We start from the raw sequence: 27,237 nt of genomic DNA, 5'->3' as shown, positions 1-27,237 counted from the left end.
CCTCCTCCCCTCTGGGCTCTGCCCCCTGCCCCCCACCTACACACTTTGGGTCCAAACTGGCATTTTTAATTATTTTCCAATTTTTTTCTTCTTTCTCTTTTTTTTTTTTTTCCTTCTTTTTTTTTTACAGTTAAACCGAGGGGAACCAACCAACCGATTAAAACTGTCCCAGCACCCTCCCTGGGCAGCCCCCCAAAGCCGGGGTGGGGGGCGAGCTTTGGTAGAGACAGGCTCACCCCCACTGGGGACATCACTGCTGTCCCAGGGGGCTGCACGCTGCCCAGCCCTGGGACAGACCAGGACCCCCCTGCCCCAGCTGCCTCCTCCCACCCCAAGACAACAAAATAAATAAATAAATCCAGGCAGAGAAGGGGGGGAACATCAGTCCCAAACCACTGCCCACCCCCCCCCACCAGCTTGGAGGAGGGGAGGGGGCAACCAGACCCACCCAGCCCCATAAGGCTCCCATGGGAATAGCAGCTCCCCACACCACCCCCAGGCGCCCCCCATCTCGCTGTCCCCAGCCCCCCCACAGCCAGATCCTGCCCCCAGCATCTCCTTTGGGGGAGTCATAATTATGAGGTGCTGGGGGGGCCGAGAGGGGCTGGAGCCATTCCCTAACTGTCCGATGAACCCCCATCGCCCTCCTTCAGCTCCTGGCTGCTCTCCACCTCCTCGGGAATATCCTGCATCCTCAGGAAATCTATGGGAAAACACCAGATTAACCCCCCCCTCCCCAGGAACAGCAGGTGCCCAGGAACAGCTCCTGCACCCCCTCCCCAATCCCAGGGACCCACCTCGGGGGCTGGCAGGGGGGGAGTGGCGGCTCCTCAAACCCTCATCCTCCAGGAGTGCATCCAGGGCATCCTCGCCTTCCCGCAGCTGGTCAGGATCACCCCCCCGGTAATCCAGCTCCTCCTGAGGGCAGGGGGCGAAGGCAGGGTGGTGGTAGGAGAGGCTGGCAGGGTGGGGGCCGTGGCTCAGCTGCTGAGAGGGAGGTGTGGGGGGGTGGTCAGGTCTGAGCCCCCGTGCCCCCCCCCAAACATGCAGGAGCTGAGGCTGAACACACTCATGTCATGCATGAGTGCATCTTTCACGCCCCCCCCCCCCCCCCTGACTCCCCTCACCCCCCCAAACCCAGGTCCGCTGGGGTTGGACCCGCTCCTATCATGCATGATTGCATCCACCCCCCCACCACCTCCTGAGGCCCCAAAGCCAGATCAGCTGAGGCTGAACACACTGGTGTCATGCATGAGTGCATCTTCCCCCTACCCTAGGCCCCAAACCCAGGTGGGCTGAGGCTGGATGCACTCATGCCATGCATGAACACATCTTTAACGCCCACCACTGCTGGCTTCCTGCACCCCAAACCCAGGTGGGCTGAGGCCAGATGCCCTCATGTCATGCATGAGTGCATCTTCCCCCCTTCCCTGCCTCCCCAGACCCCAAAGCTGGATGAGCTGAGGCCAGATGCACTCGTGCCATGTATGAGCACATCTTTTTTCTCCTGCTACCCCCTCCCTGCACCCCTAACCAGACAGGCTGAGGCCAGATGCACTCATGCCACGCATGAGCACATCCTTCATCCCCTGCCTCCCCAGGCCCCCAACCCAGGTGGGCTGAGGCCAGACACACTTGTGCCATGTGTGAGCCCATCCTCCTTTACTACCTGGGGCGGCGTGAAGCTGAGATAGAGCGCATCTCCGGCCGGCAGACTCCTCCGCCGCGGATCAGCCCCGCGACGTCCCCGCGTGCCACCCTCCTGCCGCAGGACACCCAACTGCCGCCGGGCCTCGTCCAGCTCGCGCTCCAGCCGGGCACGCTCCTGCTCGCTGTCCCGCAGCCTCGTCTCCAGGGCTGCCGCTTCCTGTGCCCGCTCCTGGCAGAGCTGCCGGCAGCGGCCCAGCTCCTCCTGCAGCAGCCCGTGTTGCCGCTGCAGCAGTGCCAGCTCCGTGGTACCCGGTTTCTCGCCCGTTCGTGCTGCCGGCTCGGCCGGGGCCGGTTGGGAACCGCGGCGGGATGGCTTCTCCGGACCCTCCTGCAGCTGCAGCTCCAGCAGCGTGTCCTGCTGGCTCACCACTGCCTGCGGGGAGGCGGGCAGGGGTGTGGGCAGGGGGACATAGGCAGGGGGTTGGACATAGGCAGGAGGATGTAGGATGTAAGTAGGCAGGGGGATACATGTAGGCAGGGGCATGCAGGCAGGGGGATGTATGTAGGCAGGGGGATGTATGTAGGCACAGGGATTGTACGTAGGCAGAGGGCTGCAGGCAGGGCGATGTAGGCAGGGGCGTGCAGGGAGGGGATGTAGGCAGGGGGAATGCAGGCAGGGAGGTGCAGGCAGGGGGATGGATGTAGGCAGGGGGATGCATGTTGGCAGATGTAAGCAGGGGAGTGCAGGGAGGGGGATGCAGGCAGGGAGACGTAGGCAAGGGAGTGCAGGGAGGGGGATGTAAGCAGGGGGGATGCAGGCAGGGAGGTGCGGGCCAGGAGGATGCCGGCTTGCCCCCGGCTATCCCCGTCCTCCTCCTCCCTGCAGCATGGTGCCACCAACCTGGAGCCCATGCAGGAGGGTGTAGAGGTTCACCAGCCGCTGGTTGATCTCCTGGGGAGGAGAGGACGGGATGGTGAACCCCTGGTGAACCGGGGTGGGGAAACTGAGGCACACTGGCACCGCAGGGAGGGAGCCGGGTCTCTCCCCCATCCCATCCCCCCTTACCTCCTGGGGTACCTTCTGCAGGAGCTGGTTGCCATTCCCATCCTACAGAGAGAGAACAGTGACACCACAGTGGCCCTGGCCCAGGGTGGGGGTGTCCCGCCCGTGTCCCCCCCCACCGCACTCACCCGCTGCCCGGCATCTGAATCTGCCCTGCAAAACTCCAGGGAGCCGTTGAAGCTGCCAGCATCACCGTCTGCAGGGAGAAGCAGGGGGTGAGCCCCACTGCGGTCTCAGGGGACCCCAAGCCAGGCGCAGCCCCCTTCCCTGGCCGGCATGCATCCCCCGTCCCCCATCTTACTGCTGGCGCCAGGGCTGGGGCAGCTCTCGGCCTCGGCGAGGATATTCTGGTCCCGGTCACGTCCAGCACCAGTGAATATCTCCTTCAGGCACTCCACTGTGGGGAAGTGCAGGATGAGCCCCACACTGCTGGGGGGACCCCAGCCCAGCCCCATGGCCCATCTGGAGCATCGCCATCCTGGAGCAACCGTACCTTCCCGGATGGCGTCATGCATCAGCTTTTCCCCTCGGGAACCCTCAACCGAGTCAGAGTGGAAGAGGGTACGGGGGGCCAGGGTAGGCGAGGGCTCCTCGCAGCCACTGGCCAGGGCGAGCATGTCGGCGAAGAGCCCCACCTTCTCCTCCAGCAGCGCCGTGATCTTCCGATCGTGTTGCAGGATACGGTCTGCGGAGCAGGGAGAGGATGAGCAGAGATGGGGGGCGACAAGCAGGGATGGGGGGGATGGGGACTCCTGTGACAGCAGCACCCACCTTTCAGCTTGCGTAAGGATGCTTCGATCTCTGTCTCGATCAGGGGAAAGTCCTGGCGGCTGGGGCAGCTGGAAGGGATGGGAGGACATGGTCAGAGCCGGGATCCCCCCAACCCCATCACACCACGTCCACTCTTGCCACCACCCGCATTCTGCCACGGCTCAGGGGACCCAACCCAGAGCTGCGCCCACCTTCCCTCTCCCCATCGTCCACCCTGCAGCCATAAGGACCCCCCAAAAATCCGTCCCCCCCTCCCCAGGGCTGACACTCACAGGCTGACCGTCTGCTGGATGACCTTCATCCAGTTGTTGCGGTCGTCGCGGGAGGCAGCGTGGACCTCGTACATCTCTGGTGGCGCCGCGCTGATCAGGAACATCCCCTTCTCCTGGTTGGCAATATCCCGCACAATAAGGTTTTGCAGGGAGATGACAGCCGGCTTGTCCTGCAAGATAGGTGATGGGGTCGGAACACTGTCCCGGTGCCGCTGCAGCCATCCCAGCTGTGGTGGGGGGCCAGGATGTGGGGGGCGGGGCGGGCGGCGTCAGCTCACCAGCATGGGGAAGGTGTATTTCTGGTCCTTCTCTTGCAGGAAGATGAGGACATCTGTCATCAGCAGCACCAGGACATCTGGGAGGGAGCACAGGGATGTGAGATGCTGGGGTGGGTGCAAGGCAGCGGCGTGTCCCACCCCGCAGAGCCCCAGGGCCCCCATCGTCTCTGGGCTGCTCCCAAATTTGTCCATGGAGGGTGAGGGCCTCCTGGCACCCCTGTGCCCTGGCACCCTGCTCCACAGACACCCCCATACTCTAGTACCTCAAGCCCCTGTCACCCTGGTCCCTGGCATCTCCATCCCCAGGTACCTCCAATCCCTTGGTTCCCCCATCTCCTGGCACCCTGGTACCCTGTCATTGTCATAGCCAGGTACCCCAGTCCCCCAGCATCCCCAAACGCAGATACCCTCATCCTCTGCCATCTTCCATCCCTTGGCACCATGGCAGCCCCATCCTCAGGTACCTCCAATCCCCTGGTACCCCCATCTCCTGGTACCCCCCTCCCTGAGCATCCCCATGCCCTGGTTCCCCATGCCCTAGCATTCCCATTCCCTGGCACCGTGGTCCCTGGGCATCCCCATGCCCTGTGTCCTGGTTTCAGCTGGGATAGAGTTAACTCTCTTCCTAATAGCTGGTACAGTGCTGTGTTTTGAGTTCAGTATGCAAAGAATGTTGATAACACACTGATGTTTTCAGTTGTTGCTCAGTAGTGTTTAGACTAAAGTCAAGGGTTTTTCAGCTTCTCATGCCCAGCCAGCGAGAAAGCTGGAGGGGCACAAGAAGTTGGCACAGGACACAGCCAGGGCAGCTGACCCAAACTGGCCAACTGGTGTATTCTATACCATGTGACGTCCCATTTAGTATAGGAACTGGGAAGTGGGGGGGGGAGGAATGGCCACTCGGGGACTAGCTGGGTGTTGGTTGGCGGGTGGTGAGCAATTGCACTGCGCATCATTTGTACATTCCAATCCTTTTATTACTACTGTTGTCATTTTATTAGTGTTATCATTATCATTATTAGTTTCTTCTTTTCTGTTCTATTAAACCGTTCTTATCTCAACCCACAAGTTTTACTTCTTTTTCCCGATTTTCTCCCCCATCCCACTGGATGGGGGGGAGTGAGTGAGCAGCTGTGTGGTGCTTAGTTGCTGGCTGGGGTTAAACCGTGACACCCTGGTACCCCCATCCCATAGCACCATGGTCCCCCAGTATCTCCATCCCATAGCAACCTGGTTCCTGGGCATCCCCAGTCCCTGGTACCCCATTCCTTGGCACCCTGGTCTCCCAGCATCCCCATCCCCTGGCATGTCCATCCCCAGCATCCTGGTCCTCCCTCAGCACCCTGGTCCCCACCTTTGAAGCGCCCAGCCGCCGTCTTCCAGAGCATGCAGCCGCTGTGCACCAGCTTACGCCGCAAGAGCTCGTCCTTGCCGAAAACGCCAGCGCGACTCTCCCATGGCAGCTGCACTTTGGCACGGCCATCCACACGCCTGTAGACATCCCACAGCCGTGCGTTCATCTCGCACATGTGCACCTCCTCGTTGATGGAGGAGATCAGCTCCTTCACCAGCTTCAGCGCTCGCGACAAGTCCACAGAGTCACCCTCGTTGTCTGGGATGAAGGGTTGGGGGGACACGGTCAGGGCTGGAAACCTCCCTCCTGCCACCAGCACAGGCAGCCCCACCCCATGTTGCCCCCTTGCCCCCAGCCCCGTTACCTTTGGAGTTCTTCAGGATGCGCTCAATGAGCACCGGGTACTTGGTGATCCTCTGCGTCACCAGCAAGATGCACTCAGGCACCCCATGACGTCGGAGCAGTGGGGATCGGGTCATCCTCTGGCCAGCCAGAAGGAGGGAGGAAGGAGAGAAGGAAGCACAGGACACCCCATTAGCAGTGGCTGCCCCCCCCCCCCGGGCTGTTAACCACGCTAAGAGGCATTAGGGAGACACACAGTTCGGGAAACTGAGGCACAGAGCTGACAGAAGAGTCTTTCAGCAGGGCACGAAGCCCAGACCCCGCAGGGAGACCCCGACACCCATCCCAGGGGTGCCTCTGGAGCCGTGCGGGGATGGGCGCTCACCCGGATGAACTGCTGGAAGCGCTTGTCGCGGGCGAGCAGGTCCTTGTACTCCTTCACGGCTTTGGTGTGCTTGCTGCAGAACTCGGAGTAGGCTTTCTTCAGCTGCTCCGCGCTGGCACCCGAAAACTTGGCAGGGTGAGACAAGGGGATGTCAGCGAGCCCGTACGGTGGGGCAGTACAGCACCCACTGGCTCTGGTGGCCCCATGCCATCCTCACCTGGTTGACGAGGATGTCTCCCAGGCGGTTGATGACGAAGTTCTTGTTGCTGTCGTGGGCCAGGGACTCCCTGCGACGCTCCAGGAGCTGCGCCAGGAACCGCTCGTGGATCTGGCTCAGCTCGTCCACGCAGGGGAAGATCTTCTGCACCGTGGCCGGATCCACCTGCAGATCCTCCAGCATGGCCTTGCGGAACATGTTGGCCATGATCTTCAGGGTGCGGACGTGGTGCATCTCCGTCTGGATCAGCTCTGCAGTGGGGTGGAATGGGTGAGGGGGGCCAGCCACCGCAGCAGGTCCCAGCCTGGCTCTGCGCTGGGGGGACAGCACCTCGCCCTGTCCCCATTGCCTCTGGGTGTCCCTCATCTCTTCATCCCCATCCCTGGCCCCATGTCCCCCATCCCTGCATCCCCATCTCTGTGTCCCCTACCCTGACCCTGTGTCCCCTACCCCTGCATCTCAGACCCATCCCTGCATCCCCACCCCTGTTCCCATGTCCCCCATCCCTGCATCCCCATCTCTGTGTTGCTGACACATCACTGTGTCCCTTCCCCTGTCCTTGTGTCCCCCATCTCTGACCTGTCCCTGTGTCCCCATGTCCCCATCTCTGCATTCCCCTCCCTGCACCTGACATGTCTTTGTTCCCTTCCCTGTCCCCGTGACCCCATCTCTTCATCCCTGTCCCTGCATCTCTGACCCATCCCTGTGTTCCCTATGCCACCCCCATGTCCTCCATCTCTGCATCCCCATGCCTGCAGCTCTGACCCATCCCTGCACCCCCTAACCTGTCCCTTGCAACTCACAGTTGTACCCCGTCCCCCCGTGTCCCACCGGCCCAGGCCATCCCCACATGGCCACTCACCGTAGATGACGTCCTGGCGCTTCATGACGTCCATCTTGTGCTGCTGCAGGTAGCTGTTGTCTACGGCCAAGCTCCAGGAATCCGCCTCAAAGTCCTTCCCATCCATCTCGAAGTCACTCATCAGCTGGTTGAGGATGACATCGGGGCCTGCGCGGGAGGGCGGTGGGAGCCGGGGGCTGGCCCTGCACCCTGTGTCATCCCCCCCCAGCCCCATGTCCCCCACCCCGGTGGGTCCCCACCTTCGTCGATGAGCGACTCCACGGACAGCGTGCGGTTGCGCATGTTGAGGGAATCTGTGGACTGGGACAGGATCCGCCGAATCCCCAGGGGAGACTCATCGTTGAATGTCCTGGAGGGGTGGGACATGATGGTGACTCTGAGGATGCCCCCAGACACCCCCCCCTGTTCCGCCCCCACCCCAGCCTACCCTGCGATGTTGGTCGTAGAGACGCTCTTGGAGAGGGAGAGGGAGGGTCGGCCACGGCGGGGACCCAGCAGTGTCTGGCGGAAGCTCTCCGAGGGGTAGATAGCCGAATTGGGGCGCTCCCGGATGGCAGCTGAGGTGGAGGGACACTGGGAAGTCAATGCCATGACCCCCCCCGTCACCCCTCAGGCTGCGCACGGCGTCCCCACCACCCACGGGGGACACCCCGATACAGCATCCCTCCCAGCATCCCCCCCACAGGGACACGTCCCCCAGCCCTCCTAGGGGATGTCCCGAGAGCCAGCAGAGGGACCCAGCCCTACCCCGACACCTCGGTGACAGGCAGCATGGAGGGGGGGGCCCATCCTCCCCCACCCCCCGACACATCGCACCCCACTCACTTTTATTGCGCAATGAGACCGACTGCAACGCCGAGCTGTTCTTCAGCAGGGCGGCTTTCTGTTGCTGGGGGAGGGAGCGGAGGCATCATGGCGGGTGTCACCATCCCCGTGTTCCCCCCTCCCCCACCCCCAAAAAAAATCTGGAGTGGCTGAGACCGGCCAGCTCATGTCACTTGTCACAGCCAGGCGGGTGCTTACCTTCTGCTTCACCTTAGTGCAGTTGGGCAGCGTGTCCTTGCAGCGGTTGTGGATGGTGACGTTGCAGGCTGGAGGGGGGGTGGATGGAGACAGGGAGAGGTGATGGCACAGCCACCGCTGGAGACATCAGGGGACCCTCCCGCCATCCCCATCCCAGGGGAGCAGCCAGTGCCGGAGCGACAGGAGCAGATGCCGGGGGAATCCAGGCGGATGCGGATTACACCAGGCGCTGCAGGAGCCGCAGCTGCCAGGGAGCAGCTGAGCTGCCATGGTGCCACTGAGATCCCCCCCAACCCTGGAGGACACAACACTCCACACCAGCCCGGTGCCAAAGGCACACTGGCTCCATCCGGCACTGCAGCATCGCCTGCACCGGGGGAGCTGGAAGAAGCTGGCAGTGCCGGCTGCCTTGCTGGGACGTGCCAGGGTGGCACGCCGGCATTTGCCACGATGCCTCGGAGAAATCATCTCCGTGAGCACCCCTCCTGCTCCGCGGCACGAATCCGCACAAGCCAAACCGGGAGCAACCAGCCTCTTGCAATGGGATTGCCGTGCCCACCTGGCAAAGCCGCCCTGGCAAAGCCACCCCGGCAAAGCCACTGCACCCGTTTTGGCTACTCACTGGGGCAGATAAGAGCCTCCTTGGCCGTGATGCTCTTGTTGCAGGCGAAGCACATGGTCATGCCGGAGACGGTGATGGTGGTGAAGAGGTGGCCGTTGGTGTAGCGGGCGTCCTTCTCCTTGCCCTCCTTCATCTTCTCCTTTTCCTTGCTCTGCCCGGAGAGATGCGACGGGCGCCTGATGGGGCTGCGGCACGGTGGGCGCCCAGCAGCACCACCCAGCACGGCTCCCGGTTGCTTCGGGATGCGGCTCATGGTTGTGGGAAGCCGGGGGTGGCGTGGGACCACCTGGTCCCTGGCGATGCTCAGGGGGTCCTGCCACCCTGGGGTGGGGAGGATGGGGAGCCGAGCGGCCGGGGAGAAGCCACCCCGATCGCTCCGCTCACCCGTGCTTCCCATCATCCCATAACCATGACAACCGGGTGGCTGCGGGAGAAATCCCCCCCGCCCCAGCACATGTTCCCCCCCCAGCACCGCAGCCGCCAGCCCCAATGGGGACGAGATGCGGGGGCCGCAGTGGGGGGGAGGTGACAATGCTCCCCGGCACCCATGGGGGCTGGGGGCATCACCAGAGCATGGCAGCCAGCAGCCCTGCACCTTCCCACCTCCTTTTTTTATCCAAAGTGGATATTTTCACCGTGTTTCCCCCAAAACGGGGGCTTGGAGGCCAGCTGCCCCCCATGGGGATGGTTTTGGGGTCCCCAGTGCTGCTGGTGGCTCGCCATGGTTTTCCCCTCCCAGAAAAGAGGAGCGAGCTGGCGTTATCCCGAGCATCTCAAGGGTGGCCACTCCTGCCTCGGAACCCCCCATGCCCTGACCAGCACACAGCTGCCTTTGTCCCGTCCCCCCCCCGGCCGTGGCACCCAGCCGTGCCTGGCACCAGGGCACCCGCCAAACAGACCCTCTCCACGCCAGCCCCCCCCAAAATGATGGCACTTTGGGTCCCCAATCCCCCTTCCCACAGCTCAGTGATGCCAAAGGGGGTCCTGGTTTCCGTCCCGGCTCCCAAACCCCCACAGGAAGGTGGGTGAGAGGCTGAGGGCCTCCCCAGGAGGCACCAGGCAGGTGGGGAAGAAAGTGAGGAAGACCATGGGAGCCAATGGGACACGAGTGGGGCTAAGCAGAGCATCCCACCACCCCATGGTCCCCAGGGAGAGGAGACCCTGGCGGGGGACACACAGCCACTGTCCCTGCTCTGCGCTGGGGGGGACACGACAGGGTTCAGTCCGGAGCCGGAGGGGGATATTGGGCGCTCACCCGCTTTCCGCAGAGGGGTCTCTCCACCTCCCCATCCGCCGGGAATGGGGCGCAGGAGCAGCAGCACATCCCAGCCCCCCGGCCCCCCCCCGGCCTCAGCCCCTAGCCCAGCTGGGAGGGAGCAGTGCCCGCCGAGCCTCCAGCCACAACATCTGCCCTGCTCCGTGCCGTGATTGTTCCCGGCCCTTTTTTTTTTTTTTGCTTTGCTTTTTTCTTTGCTTTGCTGCGTTTTGCCCCCCCCCTTCTGCTTTTTTCTATTTTTTTCTGGTTTGTTTTGTTGGGGTTTTTTTTAACTTTTTTGGCCTTTTTTTTGCTTCCCTTTCTTTTTTCCTTTTTTTCTTTCCTTTTTTCTTTCCTTTTTTCCTTTCCTCTTTTTGGTTTTTTCTTTCCTTTTTTCTTTGCTTTCCTTTTTTTCGACCTTTTTCCCTCCTTTCCTCTTCTTTCTTTCTTGTTTTTGCCTTCCCCCCCCTTTTTTTTTTGCTTTTGTTTCCTCCCCTTTTCTTTCCCTTTCCTCGGCTTTTCTTTCCTTTTTTTCCTGCTTTCTTTCCCTTTTCCTCCGCTTTCTTTATTTTTCCCTTTCCTTTTTCTAATTTTGCTTTTTTCTTCCTTCTGTCTTGTTTTGCCTCCCCGCCTCCGCCCCGGAGGGACCCCGGCCCCGCCGTTCCTCCAGCCCCGGCCGCAGGAAACCGAACCGCCGCCAGACAAAGGCGGGAGGCGATTCCTCTTCCTGCAGCCGCGGCCCCCCCCCTCAGCAGCCCGCCTGGATTTGCTCCCCGACATCGGGTCCCACCCGCCCCGGACCCCCACCCTGCCTGGGTCCCCCCACCCGGCCTAGGTCCCCCCACCCCGCAGCACGCCCGGGTCCCCCCCACCCTTCAAATGCCACACTGGGGGGGAACGACGGGTACAACCAGTGACGGCACCAATAAAACCCCACAAGGCTTCAGCATCGCCCCTGGATGCCCTGGAAGTATTGGGGGGGGGCACACGCAGCCCCTTGCCCGTATAGGGAAGGAAGGGTGCATGGGGGTTGGAGGGGGGGCTTTGGGGGCTTGGAGCCCCTCAGGGGTCCAGCTGCCCACCGGGGATGGGAGCAGGGGGCATTGCAGAGTGGGACCCTCCAATGGCAGCCCCAAATCCAGCCCGGTGGGGGACAAAGGCCCCCCCCCCGTGCCCGGCAGGGGGGGCCACATAGGGTCCCTGCTGCCAGTGGGACACCGAGGACACAGCCTGGCATGGCAAGGGGTGACCGGGGGGGGGGGGGTGGTGACCCCCACCCAGCCTAGACACCTGGATCTGACAGTGGGTTTGGGGGTGTCAAGCTGCACCCCATGGCTGGGGCGGGGGGGGGAACATCGGAGGCGGCAGGACACGAGCCACCGCGTGGCTATAAATACCCTGGGGGGGGAAACCAGCAGCCGCGCCACCAGCCCCATCCCCACGCCCCCCAAAACACACAGGGTGGCTGGGGGTCCCCCCACCCAGCAGTGGATACTCCAATGCAAACACGCCCCCAGCATCACCCCCAAACCCAGCAGCAGCCGACACCAAACCCCCAACCTCAGCCAACCCCACCGGCACAAAAACGGGTTGTTGAGCCAAATCCCAAACAGGGGGCACCGTGGCTTCCCTGGGCTGGGGGTTTTGGAGGGTGCCCCCGCATCCAACCTCCCTGGCGCTAATGGGGAGCAGAAAGTTTCTCCACTTTAAATAGAAATTGGGGTGGGTTTTTTTTGGTTTTAGGGTGGTGGTTTTTTTTCCGGCATCGCGGTGCAACGCCTACGGCGGGTGTATTTCTGCTGGCACCAACACGACTTCGCCCAAGATAGCCGATTTCTTTTCCTGTGCGAGAACACACCCGCGCCAATCTCCGGAGCCAAAAAAGTCCAGCCAGCCCCAGGGGGAGTGATTTTGGGGCGATGACAACCCCAGCTGCCCCATAGTCGTGTCCTGTCCCCCCGCCAAAAAGCCACCTGTGGCATCACTGCCTCCATGCCGGGTGCAAAGAGCCGGGAAGGGGGGCAGCCCCCCGAAAAAGCAAAGGTCTGACCTGGGTGACGGATCCGATCCCCGAAACAGCGCCATGGAGCTGCGTCGGTCCCCTCCTTGTTGGGGACGGTCCCCCCACCTCATTGGGGACGGTGTGTGTCCCCCCCCGCCTGCCACCCCGGTGTTGAACAAAGCCAGCGCCACGCGTGGCAACAAAAGATGCTGCTGCGCCAGGGCCGAAACCACACAGAGATGCCTTTCCCCCCACGAAAAAAGGGGGGGTCGTCCCCCCCAGCGCACAAAAGTCCCATTTTGGCCCCAGATTTGCCCCCTCTGAGGTTTCAAGCCACCGGAGGAGCGAGGCTGTGGGTTTGGGGCGGAGGGGGGTCAGCCGGGGGGGTGCAGTGTGGGAGCAGTACGGTCCCCCCCCTCCACTGTTTTGGGGGGCTCCAAGGTAGACAGCAATGGGGGGGGGTGTCCTGCCCTGCCAGGAGTCCCCCCAAATGTAGGTCCCACTACAGGATACAGAGTCCCCACGGTTGTAAAGCCGCGGCGGGATGGCGAGGGGGGTCCCTCACAGCCCATATGCCACCAGCACATCCCAGCTGGGGGGGGGGCCCCGCGGCTGTGTGTGTGTGACCCCCGGCTGCCTTTGACGGGGGGGGGCATTTCTAAAGCGGTGACAGCTGGCAGCAGGGATGGTGGCTGCTCTCCAAGTGCCTGGGAGCCATCCTCTCCTTGGGGGGGGGACACAAACACCGACAGCCCCCCCCCCCCCCCGGCCCAAGGCACGGCCGTGGGTGGGGCAAAACGGGATTTGATGAAACTTTCTTTAAACAAAAACCGCCATTTCCCCCCCTCCGTCTGGCGCAGGAACCAACAACCACTTCCCACCCCCCCACCCCGCCCCATCACCACCTCTACCGGCCCCCCCAAAACCCAGACCTCGGGGCCGAACAGCCCCCCGCCAAACCTCCAACTGCTCCCCAGCCGGCTCAGACCTGACAAACTCGGTGCATGCAAAACCAGTCCATGCCACGTGAGCCAGGGGAGTGCCGGCATTGGGTTCCCCCCTCCCCCGCCACCGAAAATCCCCAGTTTGGGGTAAACTGAGGCAGGGAGAAGGAGCAGAGCTTTGCACGCCTGCCTTGCACACCCACCTGCCTCGCACGCCCGCCTTGCACTCCCGCAGCAGCCGGCAGCGGGAACACAAAGCCCTGCCAAGCGCAGGCAGCGCCCGGCACCAGCTGGGCTCCCCCCCCGCCGCCGCCTTGACTCCCCCCCATCGTTTCGCCACGCCGGCAATTGCCACATGCCCTGGGCGGCACGACGGCACCCGGGCGTCCCCCCTCCCCGCTCCTTCCTCGCACCCTCGTCAAGTCACGGGCAACGGGGAAACGCTCCCACGGGATGAGAGCACCCCGGCTCTCCGTGCCTCAGTTTCCCCATCATCCAAATGACTGCAGGCCTTTTGTCTCTACCGGGCTGTGGACAATAAAAGCGGCGGGGGGGGCTCCCACCTCGCTCCCACCCCCTCGGCAGGAGGAGACGGCGACTTCCTCACCCGCCGGGCTGGAGCTGGAGAGTTTCCACGCCACCAAAAGGCCTTCGGCTTCGGCAGAAACAAGGCTGACGGGCGAGAGCGATGGAGGAAGTTTGGCGGTTGCTTCGCCGAAGAAGTTGCCGGTGGGATGTTCGGGGGATCGCGGTGGTCCCTGCCTGGCGGCGGGGCGAGGGCGGCGGGCAGGAGTGCAGGCAGCGGTGCAGGCAGGAGGGTTATTATTGTCTTCCCAGGAGACCCCACTGCACAATGGGGAGCGGCTGCGCCGAGGCTTGTGGAGGATCCTCGCCCACCTCCCTGCGTCCCCCCCCCTTTGCTACGGACCCCCCCCCAAGGTACATAAACCCCCCCTCCCCTTCCTCTGAGCGCCGGTCTGAGCGATCGCCCCATCTCCACGACCCCCCTCCAGCGCTCCCTTCCCCCTGGCAGGACCCCAAAAACTGCTCCCCCCAACCCAAGCTGGGTGGGGAAGGGAAGAGCCCCCCCCCCCCAATTTGGGAGGATGGGGGGGCAGCGACCTCTGCGAAGGCCCCCCCGGGGGGTGGGTTGAACCCCCCAGTGTTAGATGGGGGTGTTCCCCCCAGCAGAAGCAGGGAAAGGAAAAGCCCCCCCCCCAGGGGAGAGGGGCTGGGGGGGGACCCCCCACCCCGGGGGGGACTGCACCGCTCCGCCGGGACCCACCTTGGCACGATCGCTCCTCACCCGGGCCAGGGACTCGATGCGGGACATAATCCGCGGAGCCGCTCCGCTCCTGCCCGCTCCTGCCCGCCCCTGCCTGCAGCTGGGCCCCGCCCCCCCCCGGGGGGGCGGGTCGCGCTGCCGGTCCCGGCCTCGTGCTGCCCGCGGGCCTTTGTTCGAAACGGGACCGGTTACCCTCAGGATCGGGCCCCGGGCGGGGACCGGCAGCCTGGGAAGGGTCACTCTGGAGTCACTCCGGATCCAGTCACAGCTGCTGGGAACGGGCAAACCCAGCATCGCTCCGGAGCTGGCCCGTCAGAACTGCTCTGGATCACACCGGAGCATCCCTGGATCGGTGTCCCAACGTCCAGCCCTTGCTCTCCTGCCTCAGTTTCCCCTTCCCACGTCTCTGGGGAGCAGGACCCATCCAGTGCCTGCAGCCTTCCTGGGGCAACACCAGGGCTGGAAGCCCCAAAAGAAGAAGAAAATCCCATGGGATTCCAATCCCCCATCACCCGGCCGCCATGGGACTACCCCCCCCCCGAACCCCAAACACCCCTAAAGCGCAGTTTTGGGGTGAAGCACAAATGCTGTCCCCAGTCATGGGCCCAGTGCAACCTTTTTCCTCCATTTTGGGGCTTTTATCTCCCAAATGGAGCAAATTGATGCCAGATCCTGCCCCTGGCAAGGTGCTCTGGTGGTGCTGACACTTCCCGCCAGCTTTTGGGATGGGGGGGGGACAGAGAAAGCCACTTTCCCATCCAGATCCTCAGCGACAGAAAGTTGGGCTGAAGGCAATATTTCAGAAAAATTTTGCTTTTTTCCCTTAAAACACCAGCTTCGCGAGAGAATCCCAGCACCAGGGGCTGGGCTAACCTCAACCTGGCTAAACACCAACTCGCTGGCTGGGAGAAGCCAGGATTTATCAGATTTATCCCTTTCACTGCCAGAGATAACACTACCAAGGTTGCCAGGAGAACCAAGGCACCGAGACGGCTCCAAGTCCCGGCAGAGCGCAGGGCTGCAGCCAAGGGGAGGCTTTTCGAGGACCCCGTCCCCCAAGCATCACCTGGCGAGCCCTGGGGCAAAGCCACCCACTCTGCTGCTGGGTCCCATGGGTGCAAACAACTTAAGCACATAAATGTCCCTTTTTCGCCCTGTTTCCGAGCCTGGCTGCATTTGACGCTTACCAAGGGGACGTGTACAAAGCCGCGTGGGCAACCGGAGAGATGCCAGCGGCTTTTGGCTTAATGAATAACCACGAAAAGCTACTAATGTTGCTGAGAGGTGACACTGCTCTCTATGAGCTGCCTCGACCTCCATGCAGAAATCATTGCCAGCAGCAAAGGAAACAGCATGGCGGTGCCGAATCCGGCCCTGCCAAATCCGGCCCTGCCAAAGCCTGCGGGAAATGGGTGGGATGTACCCACGCAGGGTGGGATGCACCCACGCGGGCAGAAGAAAAGTCGGGAGCTAGAGTGGAGCTGTCAGGAAAATACAGCCAATGACCCCAAAGCAGGCGGCAGTTCCAGCCGGAACAGTTTATTGAAGGGCAGCCACGGCCGTTAACCCAGTGCAGGCTCGTTGCTGGGCAGGGGCCCCGCTGCCAAGGCTGGGGTTTAAGTAAATTGCGGTCCCAAAAGCAGAAGCAAACCTTTGCAAGGTGACCCCGAGCATCGGGGCAGGGGAGGGTCATGGTCGTGCTCCTCCTTTCACCCAGAGCCTAATTCCTTGTTTCTTATTTCCTCCCTGGGTGCAAACTCCTCCGGCTGGGGTTTGCTTCTAATTCCCCCTCCCTGGCTGTAACCCTAAAACAGCCCCAAAACTGACGGAAGGAAACCCCAAACAGGCATCCGGCCACCCCGGCACAGGATGTGGATGGTGGGGAGCCTCCACTGGCACCCGTGGGGGGGTCTGGTGCTTTTGAGGGGGGGTCCGGTGCCTCTCCCCACGTGGCAGGGCCGGATCCAAGCACTGGAAAGCCCCGCGGTGCTGCAAGCATCACGTGGGGGAAAAGGGCGAAGGGGGAAGCGGCAGCGATTCAGCCATAAAAAGTCAGGAAGGGAAGTGATGGGGGTGCTCCAGTTGCAGAGAGCACCCTCACAGCCCCTGGGAGGCGGGGAAGCCGCATGGTTCCCCGGCCACAAGGCCAGACTCACACCAGCACCAGCCCCTCGCCAAAACCACTGACGGGCATTGCCATGGGGACACGACCACCCCACAGCATTGCAGGTTCCTGTTCCTGGGGTCCCCCCTCTCGCCGTGCCCCACAGGCCCCCAAAATCACCCAGTCCATCCACGGCAAGGGCAGGAGCCAAGCCAGTGGCGTCGGGTGCTCGGGCGAGACCCGCAACAACAGCAACGCCCTGGGACCCCCGCGGGACCCCTGTGCCTGAGCCGTTCCCATGACTCACCCTGGGCCCAGGACGGCCGTACATGGCTGGGGCTCCCCAGGGAAGGGACAGCGCCGAGTCCCCAAGGCGACGGCGAACTCGGCCTCAGCGGCTGGGATTATTATTTCTTCCTGAAATAGCACGGTCCCTCCCCTCCGCGGCCTCCCCGCTCCCCACAGCTACTTCCCGGCCAGCGCCCAGCGCTCCAAAACCCCCACATGGCTCCAGCTTGTCCCCCCTCAAAGTGGCACTGGGTGCTCTCTGCTCCCCGCAGACCTCTCAGGGTCCCCTCTATCGGGGTCCCCTCTGTTGGGGTCTCCTCTATCGGGGCCACCCCCAACCGACATTGCCAATCGAGCCCCAGTGCCTCCCTCCTGCAGTGCCCCAGGACCCCAGGGACCCATCCCTGCCACAGCCTCTGCTTGGGACCCCCGCAAGCTATGAGCACTCACATGACACAGGACCTGTTCCCCCGCCACCATGGGGATGGCGCTGCCTTGACCGGTAGCATCCCTGTGCCACCAGCACCATAGAGACCATGTTGGGGCACCTCTGCCATGTACCCCCCTGCAGCGATGCTGGGGTAGGTGCCCCACGCCCCCCACACCCCAATCCCCCCTATCTGCCTGATGCAATCGCCACGTACACGGCTTGGCATCCCACTGCTTCGGCCGGGATCAACCCCCTTTCCCCATCCATCCACCCATGGATCCGGACCACCACCAGTGCTCCCAGCCTTCAAAGACCCTTCTCCCTTCCCGGAGATTTTATAGGACAAACTTTGCTAAGCCGAGACTTGGCAAGAGCCCGGCCTTGAGCAGCGTTTTCCTCCTGCTAAATAAGAAAAATAATAACAAATCCTGGATTTAAAACCATTTGCAGCCCCAGTTGAGCACCCAGCAGGGTGGGACAAGGACGGAGCCATCCCGACCACGGGGTCCGGACCGTGCCGCTATGCCAGGGCGGGTTTTGGCCCATCAACTGCAGCACTGGGGGGGGGGAGGGGAGCGTGGCCCCCGTGATGATGTTAACAGCTGGCCGCTAATCCGGCTGGTCGCTGCCCGGCAGGGAGGAGGCAGGATGAGATCAGGGGCTGGGGCGGATTAATGGCTTCGCATGGCAGTAAATCACAACCTTGGGGGGCCACCTTGGGGGCGGTGAGGTGGGCTTCGCCCCCGCAGAAGTGGGTAGCAGGGGGTGGACGACAATGCCACAAGGACATAAAGCCATCGGTGGCCCCTGTGTCCCCAAGATGCCGCATGCACTGCTGTGCCTCAGTTTCCCCTTAAGCTCCTGGTACCATGGGAGGGAGCAGTGGTGGCTGGGGAGGACCTCCCCCATGCCCCCTCGCTGCCCCATGGCCACCCAGAGTCAACCAAAACACCCTAAGAGCAGGCATCACCTCCCAACTGAAATGGGGAAACTGAGGCACAGGAGGGCTCAGCAGGGTCCTGGCGCCTTCTGAGCTGGGAAGGAGCTGGAGAAAAATATCCTAAATGAAGAAATCACTCCAGGAAACCGCTGAGATGGAGCAGAGGGGCCTGGGGGAGGGCATGCGGTCAGTGAGCTCAGCACACAAACAAGCACGCCTGCCGCCAGGAAAAGCCTCATTTCCTCGGCCACGGCGAGGGCCGAGCCCAGTGAGCCCCGGCGAAGACCCTCCCCCACCCTGTGGTGGGCAGGGGTCCCCGTATGGCCCCCCACCTCACTGGCAGGGGAGAGCGGCTTTGCCACTGGTGCCCACCGCCATCCTGAGCACACTGTTGGCACTCGCCATCCGGCGCTCTCCCCAGGGGCTCCGGATGTACCGTAATGGTGTGAACATGGGGACAGGGACAGGGACAGGGGGGCGATGGCAGCGCCACTGAAACCACATCGCCAGTGCCTGGGCAGGATCCGGTACCTGCTGGACAAGTGCCTCCTTCCTCGGTCTCCTTCCCCAAGATTTTTGGGTTTTTTTCCCCCTCTTTAGATCCCAAAGTATGAAAACTAATGACGGACAGTGCCAGGCAGAAGAGGGGAAACTGAGGCACGGCTTCCCCAAAGGGCAGAGCATCAAACGAACCGCCTCCCCTGTCCCACCCCAACCCCATCGTCACGTTTCGGGGAAGGAATCACCCCGTTACTCCCCTCTGCTCCCCCCCTCCCTACCTTCGTCTTCCCCGTCATCCTCTTGATGAAGCTGAGGGTCCGGCCCAGGGGGGTCTCTTCCCAGCTCTGGCTCCCCGCCTCCCCCGCCAGCTGCCCGCAGCTCCCGGCACCGAAGCTGCAGGAGACAGAGGATCCAGCCTGGACAATCCCTCTCTGTCCCTGGCCTCTGCGGGGCCGGGAAATAGGGAGGAGCGAGCTCAGCCGCCCCGGCCCCCCGGCTTCTCCGGGGTGGCTGCTCTGCTCCCAGCTGGGATGAGCACAGAGCCCTTTCTGTTCGCCCCGAGGCCTGTGGGGTGCGGAGATGACACCCCCCACCCCCACCCAGGCTGGTGGCTATGTCCCCTCCTTGGTGACCACCCCCCCAATACTGTGTCACCTGTCCCATAATTTGGGGAGCAGGGTGGTGGTCCTGGTTTGTATGGTTGCAGCTGTGGGTGCAACCCCAAGGTTGTGGGGTGCTACAGGCATGGACCCCCCACTTTCCTGGGTGATCCTGCTCAGGACTGGCCCTGGTTCCTTGGGGAGACCCTCGGTGGGTGACAAGCCACCCTCAGTGGGGCACAAGCCCTGCTCCCAACCTGTCCCTGGGGGCACGGGCGGGGGGGCGGCTGCAGCGTGCATGGGCCATGCAGCACCATCCTTTTGGGTGAGGTGGTTCAGGGCCAGCTTGTCCCTATCCTTGTCCCTGTCCCTGTCCTCACTCGTCCCCTGTGGGGCTCCCAGCCAGCCCTGGGCACGATGATGCCTGGGAACAACCGCCCTAATGAAGATGGGAATGGGCTGTGACAGGCGCTGGGGACAGAGGGGGCCCCGTGCTGCCAGCACAATGCCCTGCCAGGAGGGGGGCCTGGCACCCCGGGGACAGGGAGGGGGACACCGACCCCTCCAGCCTGTTAGTCCCTGGGGGTTTGCTCCTGCTGACCCCGATGCTGGGAGTGAGTGAAGTGTGTCAGGTCTCAGCCTGACCCCGTTGCATGTAGCTGCCCCATTCCCTCTCTGCAGCCACAAGCAAAAAAAAAAAAATCCCTATTTGGGCCAATATTTTCATCTCTAAATCTCCCCTCGGGGCTCTCTGGTCCCTGAGCTGCCTTATTCACACCCCGGCACAGGGATACAACGTGCACCCCCAGCCCCGTGGCCGTGTCCCCCCCACCCCGACTCACCCATTGACCAGGCTCTGCTGGGAGGCGAAGGGGGAAATTTCTGCAACAGCAAAAGAAAGATGAATTAAAAGAGGGGCTGAAGCGCAGCAAGACAAGCCAGCTCTTTTGGTCGGTGAAGCATCTGCCGTGGTCCAGGGCTGCCATGGAGGCAGGGAGATGAGAAATAATTAACTTTGGCGACAGTGCCATCGATTTTAGGTTGTTATTAGGGAGGTTTGAGCAGGCATGGGGATGCAGCGCCGGGGGGGTGCGACGTGGGGGCCATCACCCCAGTCCTGCCCAGGGGGACGTGGGTGCTGCTACTCACCATCTGCGTCCGGGAAGCTGTCGATGACACTGAGCGATGCCGATTTGGAGAGGGCACAGCCGCCAGCGTTCTGCCTGGCCCAGCACGCCGGCAGCCTCCGTGCATCCTCCTGCCAGCAGTGACAGGGTTGGCACCAGGGCCACTGGCTCCTGTCGCTGTGACCCTCTACCTGCCTTTTAGCAGGGCCCGGCACATGGCAAAGGGCAGCTGCTGGTCCCCAGGATGGCACATCCAGGCTCATACCGGTGCTGGAGGGTCCCTGGGCTTGTGGCCCATCTATTTTCCCTTCCCCACCACTGATCCCCAAAATGAAGCTGCTCCCAGAGGATAACACAGCTTGGGCAGGAGCATCCCGGTCTCAGGATGATGGCAAAGCCACCCAGGATGGGGCTTTCCTGGGGACCCATCGTGATCCCCTCTCCCAGGTTCCCCTGCCCTCACCCAGGCTCAGCCGGAGTCCATCCCCCAGCTGCAGGTGGGTGCTGGGTGACAGGACACCCGGGGGTGGCAAGAAGAAGGAGGAGGAGGAGGGGGCTCCTACCTGCGCCCGCTGCACATCGGCCTCATCCTCCTCGTCCTGGGAGAGCAGGGACTCCAGGTCATCATTGCTGTGGATGAGGGGGGTTCGCCGGGGGTCCCGCTGGTGCCGCCCCAGCCCATCCAGCTGCTCCATGCTGGAGTCGATGTCGACAGGGCTCAGCCCTTTGAGACTCACGCTGCGATGGGGACAGGGGGGACCCTGAGCTGAGGGTGGGGGGGACCACCAAACCGGGACCCCCATCCCCATGGCGTGAGCCTTGCTCTAGCACCCGGCTTTCGGGGCATCCCCACCGGGTCGGGGCAAGGGATGCTCATCCTTGGGGGGCACCCAGGGATGCCGCATGGAGGACCCCGATCCCTGGATCGGGGGACTCAGGAGCAGCGGTGCAAGGTCACGGAAGAGGGGACGGCTGCAGGGCTGGGATGGGAACACAGGGCAGGTCACCGCTACCTGAGCTGGTCATAGCCAGGGACCCCACGCAGCTCCTTGCCCGGCTCCCAGCTGTGCCGGCGGAAGGGGTCCCGGGAGCGGATGGAGGTCCGGAGGGCACAGGATCGCCGCAGTGGCACCCCCCGAAAGTGGTCTTCATCCTCCTCCTCCTCCTCCCAGCCAACCTCGGTGCTGGCGCTGGGTGTGGTGACGGGCGCCAGGGCCGACATGCAGCGACGTTTCTGACCCGGGACCCCACAGAGGGCACCTTCGCAGGGACCCAGGAAGATGTCGGGACCATCCATGCTGCGCTCAGGGCCGGATGCTGCAGCAGAGAGGAGCGGAGGCGTCGGGGGTGGCCAGCCCAGCCTTGGCGCAGGGCATGAAACGAGTTAGGGGGGTCTCAGCTGAGCTCTGCAGACCCCCCCCAGCTCCCCCAGATTGCTTTTACAGCCACTTTTGAAGCTTTAAACAGCCAGTAAAGCTTATGATAGCCATAAAGAGGAGCTGCCCTTCCTGGCCAAGTCCCCCCCACCCTGGCACTGACCTTGCTGAGCCCCATGCACTGCGCGGGGCCCCCGACCCTGCAGCGGCAGCGCCTAGACGGAGAGGGTTGCCAGCCCCCCTGGCCCCCAGCCCTGCACAAACACGGCCAGGGGGGCTGCGGCTGGCAGGAACACACAGAAACACCTACTCGAGGCTGAGCACAGCCCCGCACCTCGCTGCCGGTTACTCATTAAGCGCCCAGGAATTTGGCTGGGATGAGAGTGGCTCCTCGCCAGCTTGGCCAGGGGGGCCTGAGCAGTGATGGGGTCCCACCACCCCAGGGTGATCCCGCAAGGATGCAGCCAGTCTGCCAGGGCACAAAACCCCCAAATTTCCACCTCCCTGGGGTGATACAACTCCCCCGCAGCAGCCATCCCTTGGGGGAGGATGTTCAGGTTGCTTTGCAGTCACTTAGGGACCTGGATTTAGTCTGGTGGCATCTGGCCCCTGCATGTGCTGGTCCCAGCGTGGCAGCAGGATGGGACCTGAGGAGGTTTCAGGATGGGACCTGGCAAGGTTTTAGCCTGTCTGTGCCCCCACCCCCCAAAAGGCCACACCAGGCTGGGGAAGCCCCCGAGCATCCCGACACCCCTGAGCATCCCGATGCGCCGAGATCCCCAGGCTGCCCACACCAAGCAGCTACAAAAGCTCTTAAAGAAAGGCTAATGTGGGGTGCAACTTTTAGCCCCCCACCAAACCCAGCTCCCCATCATGCCTGGTCCCTCCATCTTGCAGCAGCATCAGTACAGTGTTGCTAGCCCTGTCTGGACTGCATTACCCCCCTGTTAAGCAAAAAACCCTTCTCCTACTGCTGTTAGTGAGATGAAGCCAGGGCTGCAAACCACAGTGGAGCCCCTCGGTCTCTGTGATCCAGCCCATTGCACCGGTCCACGCTGCCCACACCTGCCCATAATCCCAAAATCCTGACACCAATGGCCATGCCGGTGCCCGAGGCATGTCCCAGGGCCAGCACATCCTCCCCTGGCACTGCCCAGCCCCGACTCACCCTGCTGCGCCTGAGCCCCATGGGCAGCTCTCCCCCCCACGGCCAGCCCCGGTTGGGACAGGGAGGGAAATGGGATGAGCTCAGCCACTTTCCTGTTTTTACATTCCCGGCCCAGTCAGCTGATTAAAAAAACCCACTTTCCTCCACGTCTGCCCATCATCTGCCCTTCGATCTGCCCAGGACCAGACCAGAACAAGTGAGCAGCTTTGCCGTAAATACAGAAGAATAAATAAATAGCAAAGATAGTGTCCATTGCTCAGTGGCACTTCTGCCACCAATAAGGACGGCTCTCCCCAAAAGCACACAAGGCAACCTGGTGATTTATGGGCTCCCAGACTCGTACAGGTGTTGGTGCCCAGAAAAGCAATCTGGATGCCCAGGAGCTTCCTGGTTTAGTGCCAGAAAACAGCTGGGGATCTTGGGGTGTAAACCCAACCTCCTGAACAGGGAGCTGGCAGGACAATGGACGGGATCCTGAAGCAGCATCACAGCGGAGCAGCATCCCCCAAATCAAATCCCGACCGTGCGGGCAACCCTCCAGTCTCAGCACTCCCTGCCATCGCTTGCCCCCCTCCAGTCTACCCCAGTGCCCCAGGGCACACCCCTCCACCCCCAACAAGTCAAATCAACCCCATTGGCACTGGGACACTGGCAGCAGCTTCCCACTAGTACGGCTCTCCCTGGCAGAGCACCATGGCGTTACCCTGCTGGGTGCCCAGATGCATCGGTGAGAGGTGGGCTCCTCCGGCCAGGAGTCACTAACTCCCCGCAGTGCTAGAAGCTGGGCAGCAAGCTGGCCTTAAGGTCCGTGTTTGTATTTCAACTCCCCCCAAAATGTCGGTGAGCACCAGCTGGAGAGCAGCAGCGAGGAGCCTGGGGATCGTGTTACCCGAGGGCTGTGCTCAGCTCCATGGGCTTCGGGGGACCATGGCACGATGGCTTAGCCCAGCCAGGGAAGAGGGACTTGGGGGAGATACCCCCACCCAGCCCCTCTGCTCCAGGCTGAGAACGGCCAACATTCATCACTGGAGTGCATGGATAGGAGTCAGGACTGCACCAGGCTCCTCCAGCCCCACTGCCTGTTCCAGGCCAGCACTGGGTCCTGGGGACGTGTCCCCAGTCACCCTGGGCGTCAGGCAGACTGGAGGGGAATGGGTGCCACAGTGCACCCAGCCTGCACTTCCAGGTGGCTCTGCCAGCACTTTGGACCCAGCCGGAGCAGGAAGTGCCAGATCGGAGTCATGGCTCCCAGGGAAAGAAGCAAGAAGCAAGGTCTTCCTCCTAAAAGCCATTCCAACCTGATGCCATGGAGGGGTCTGTCCTCTGCCAAGGACCCACAGGAGCAGGCAGAGGGCGAACCCATCCCTGCACCAGGCAGGACATGGGTATAAGCACGTTGACCCCAATTTCTTTCCAGGCAGAGCTGGATTCCCCAGCACTGGCGAGCATTAACTGCCTGCCACCAGTTTTCTAGGCAGCTGGAGGATACTTGTGCCGGCCACCACTGCTGAATGGGGAAACTGAGGACCACAGGGATGAGGGACCGGCTCAAGGGTCACAACAGCGACCTTTGGGTCAAACCCTGTCAGCACCCCGGGGAGAGCACGGAAAGTGGGACCCAGGCCTCCTGTCCCTGCAGTCCCACAGGAGCAGCCATAGCCCAGGGCGAAGGGCAGGGAAGATACTGGCGAGTGGCTCGGAGTCGGGGACGACACAAAGGGGTGGCAGTGGCCGAGACGGGTGCTACAGCACCCATGAGAGGGGACGGTGGCTGCTGGGTGGGTCAGGTCACCCCCCAGGTCACCCCAGGGCTGCAAGGGACATACCTGTCGGTGATGGGGTGGGTGGGCCCCATGGGACCCCTGTCCTGGCAGCGATGCCCGATGCCTGCTGGGTACCAGCCCTGCTCCAGCTCCCTAGCTGGGTGCTCTCCTCCTCCTCCCCCTCCTCCCCCTTCGTCCCTGCCTCTTTCACACACAAAATAAACCAGGAACCACTTGGCAAATCAGATCCTTTTCCCTGTTAACCCTTTGCCCTGCATCAACACAGATCCTCCGCACCGTCCTCGCCAGCGGACAGACGGACACATACCCCCATTGTCATGGGGCACCCCAAATTCAGCCTTGCTCCCCATTTCTCTCCTCCCTTACCCATCAGCTGCAGCTCCACGCTGGGCTGTGGGTGCCCTCAGCACAGAGCAGCCCTCTTATTTCCCACTCTGTCACTTTTTAGGGTCCAAGAACAGCCTTAGGGTCCCCCTCAGGGTCTGAATTGCCCCTTCCTGACTCCTGGGAGTCCTTTCCGCAGCAGCCGGTGGGAGTTATAGATAATCCATCACCAGTTGTAGCAACAGCCACGAGCTGGGAAAGCCCAAGGCACCACAGGGCAAGAAGCATTACTCTGTGCCTCAGTTTCCCCATCTCCCAAAGGTGAGGATTTCTTTGCCCCAGGTAGCTTTGGCACAGCGCAGTCACACTTCTCCAACCCCACGCAACTTGCTGCCGGCTCAGGGCTAAGATTTAAGCAACCGATATGGGTGCAGAGAGCTGGTCAGGGGGCAGAGCAGGGCGCCCACAAGCTGCGATAAGGGCAGGGCAAGCGGAGGTGACTCAGGCTCACCACAGCGTCACGCTGCCCACACAGCACTGTCTGTCGTGGGGCTGAACCCCGTCCGCTCCCCACCACCACGGGGCTGAACCCCGTCCACACCAGCTCCACGTTAACCCTTCGCACAGGACTATGGGTGCAGCGAGCCGCCAAGAGATGCCGGAAGGATTACGCACCTTGGACAAACCCAGCACATCCGGATGCAGGAGGGATTTCTTTTCCTGGGAAAAGCCACCATGAAATGAAGCAGCCACAGACAGAGCAAACCGTTCCTGCGCGAGAGGCACCTGTGAGCAATAAACACCCCAGTGCGTTTAATCCCCATCTGCCAGAAGTGGCCTGGAGGTTTTGAAAAGCTCTGGCACCCTTTGTTGGAGGTGTCCTGGCGCCACTGTCACATGAAGCAGCCGTTCAACAGAAAATAAAGGAAAATAAATGTCTTCTCACCGCGCATGGGCTAGGCTGTGTCCCCGGTCCCCCACCCTGGAGCCAGCCTGCCCCTTGGCACTGGCTCTCTGCTCGATATTCCTCAGGCTAAAAATTTAGCCTGCGAGGAACATGTTTGTTTTAAATAAACAGGTGGCACCGGGGACCTTTGTGCAGCTTTTGGGAGAGTGGTGCCAGGAGGTGATGCCTACCTGGAGCACCCAGGTCCAGATCTGGCACAGCTCGGTTGTGTCCTGCCCTGCCCCACAGAGAGAGAAACTGCAGTGGCCAGGCTGCAGAACAAATTTTTTTCTGAAACCATCAGGATTTTAGTTGGATTACTATCCTGGGCTCGGGATCAGGGAACAAGCCCTTTCCCAGCTCATGCACTGGTTTTGGGGCTGTCCGGAAGCTCAGCAGCCATTTCAGCTCCTGGTTTTCAAGCACCTGAGGCTCTGCAGGCAAGGAGGCACCTAAGACACCAAAATGCAAAATGCTGTAGATATTCCAAAGGGTTTTCTGGAACTGGCCCCTCTTCACCAGGGTGCTGGGGTGCAGGAGGACCAGGCACAAGTGTCCTCAGGGGTCTCATCCTGGCTAATACTGTGAGGCTTGTTCACAGCTCCAGCTCTGAAGCTCTACCAACATCACATAAGTCCGTGGCCAGTATTTCCAGCGCTAGCACAATTCAAAGCTCAAAGAAGAGCACTACTATTAGGGATTCAACACAAACAACTCCTCATTACACCAGTCTCCCATCAACACCTCCCCAGCCTACCCTCAAAAGCCCAAACCTGAGCACTGCTGGTAACAGGCATTAGTTACCTTCACCCTTTTCTGCCTGCAGATCCTGAGGGTGCAGCCGGGGCTGCTGCCAAAACAGGCAGGAACTGTTTTGCAGGGGGAACAGCCTTACCTCTCAGCCTGGCGAGGAAATCTTCGCTGCCGGGCACATCTGAGTGGGCTGCATGAGTCTGACCTGCTAGCACAAAGCCCCTGCACCCTTCAGAGAGCGTTTCTTGAGCATCAAACAGTGACTATCCCCCTAATCCTGCCGGTTGCGACACTCGCCAGGCGAAACAAAGGGTGCAACCGGTGGCAGCCAAGGTTGGGGCGAGGGGGTGAGGAATCCCAGCTTGGAAACATTGTTCTGGTAACAAAGGCACAGTGTTCGCTCCGGCATGGCCCAGGATTTCTATCCACCAACATGAAATTCTCAGCTGCCACCACCGTGCTGGTGAGCAGGGTCCAACATGCGGCCAGACATACGGTGCCAGAGGAGCCCAGCCCAGCCAGAGCCAGGAGCCACCACAGAGCCCCTGCCCAAATCCCAGAGCAAAAATCAA

The 27,237-nt window shown here is 62.1% G+C and overlaps 1 protein-coding gene across 1 annotated transcript; it reads right to left on the bottom strand.

Annotated features, from left to right (window-relative positions):
- Positions 1–46: 46 nt before the first annotated feature.
- ARHGEF2 (Rho/Rac guanine nucleotide exchange factor 2) lies at positions 47–25,728 on the bottom strand. Its single transcript, XM_069794211.1, is given in 30 exon segments — positions 47–306; positions 308–561; positions 564–703; positions 798–810; positions 813–987; positions 1,670–2,083; positions 2,552–2,602; positions 2,717–2,758; positions 2,842–2,909; positions 3,015–3,110; positions 3,207–3,398; positions 3,485–3,552; positions 3,757–3,926; positions 4,035–4,111; positions 5,389–5,646; positions 5,753–5,870; positions 6,116–6,241; positions 6,333–6,583; positions 7,195–7,341; positions 7,434–7,543; positions 7,622–7,751; positions 8,020–8,083; positions 8,218–8,285; positions 8,840–8,990; positions 18,867–18,981; positions 20,030–20,069; positions 20,337–20,445; positions 20,878–21,052; positions 21,328–21,631; positions 25,642–25,728. Coding segments are annotated over 29 exon segments (4,143 nt in total). The 5' UTR covers positions 21,612–21,631; positions 25,642–25,728; the 3' UTR covers positions 47–69.
- Between the last annotated feature and the right edge of the window lie 1,509 nt (positions 25,729–27,237).

The sequence above is a fragment of the Haliaeetus albicilla genome, chromosome 10 (assembly GCF_947461875.1).
Source record: "Haliaeetus albicilla chromosome 10, bHalAlb1.1, whole genome shotgun sequence".
Classification (NCBI taxonomy): domain Eukaryota; kingdom Metazoa; phylum Chordata; class Aves; order Accipitriformes; family Accipitridae; genus Haliaeetus; species Haliaeetus albicilla.
This window is presented reverse-complemented; position numbering and strand designations above follow the sequence as displayed.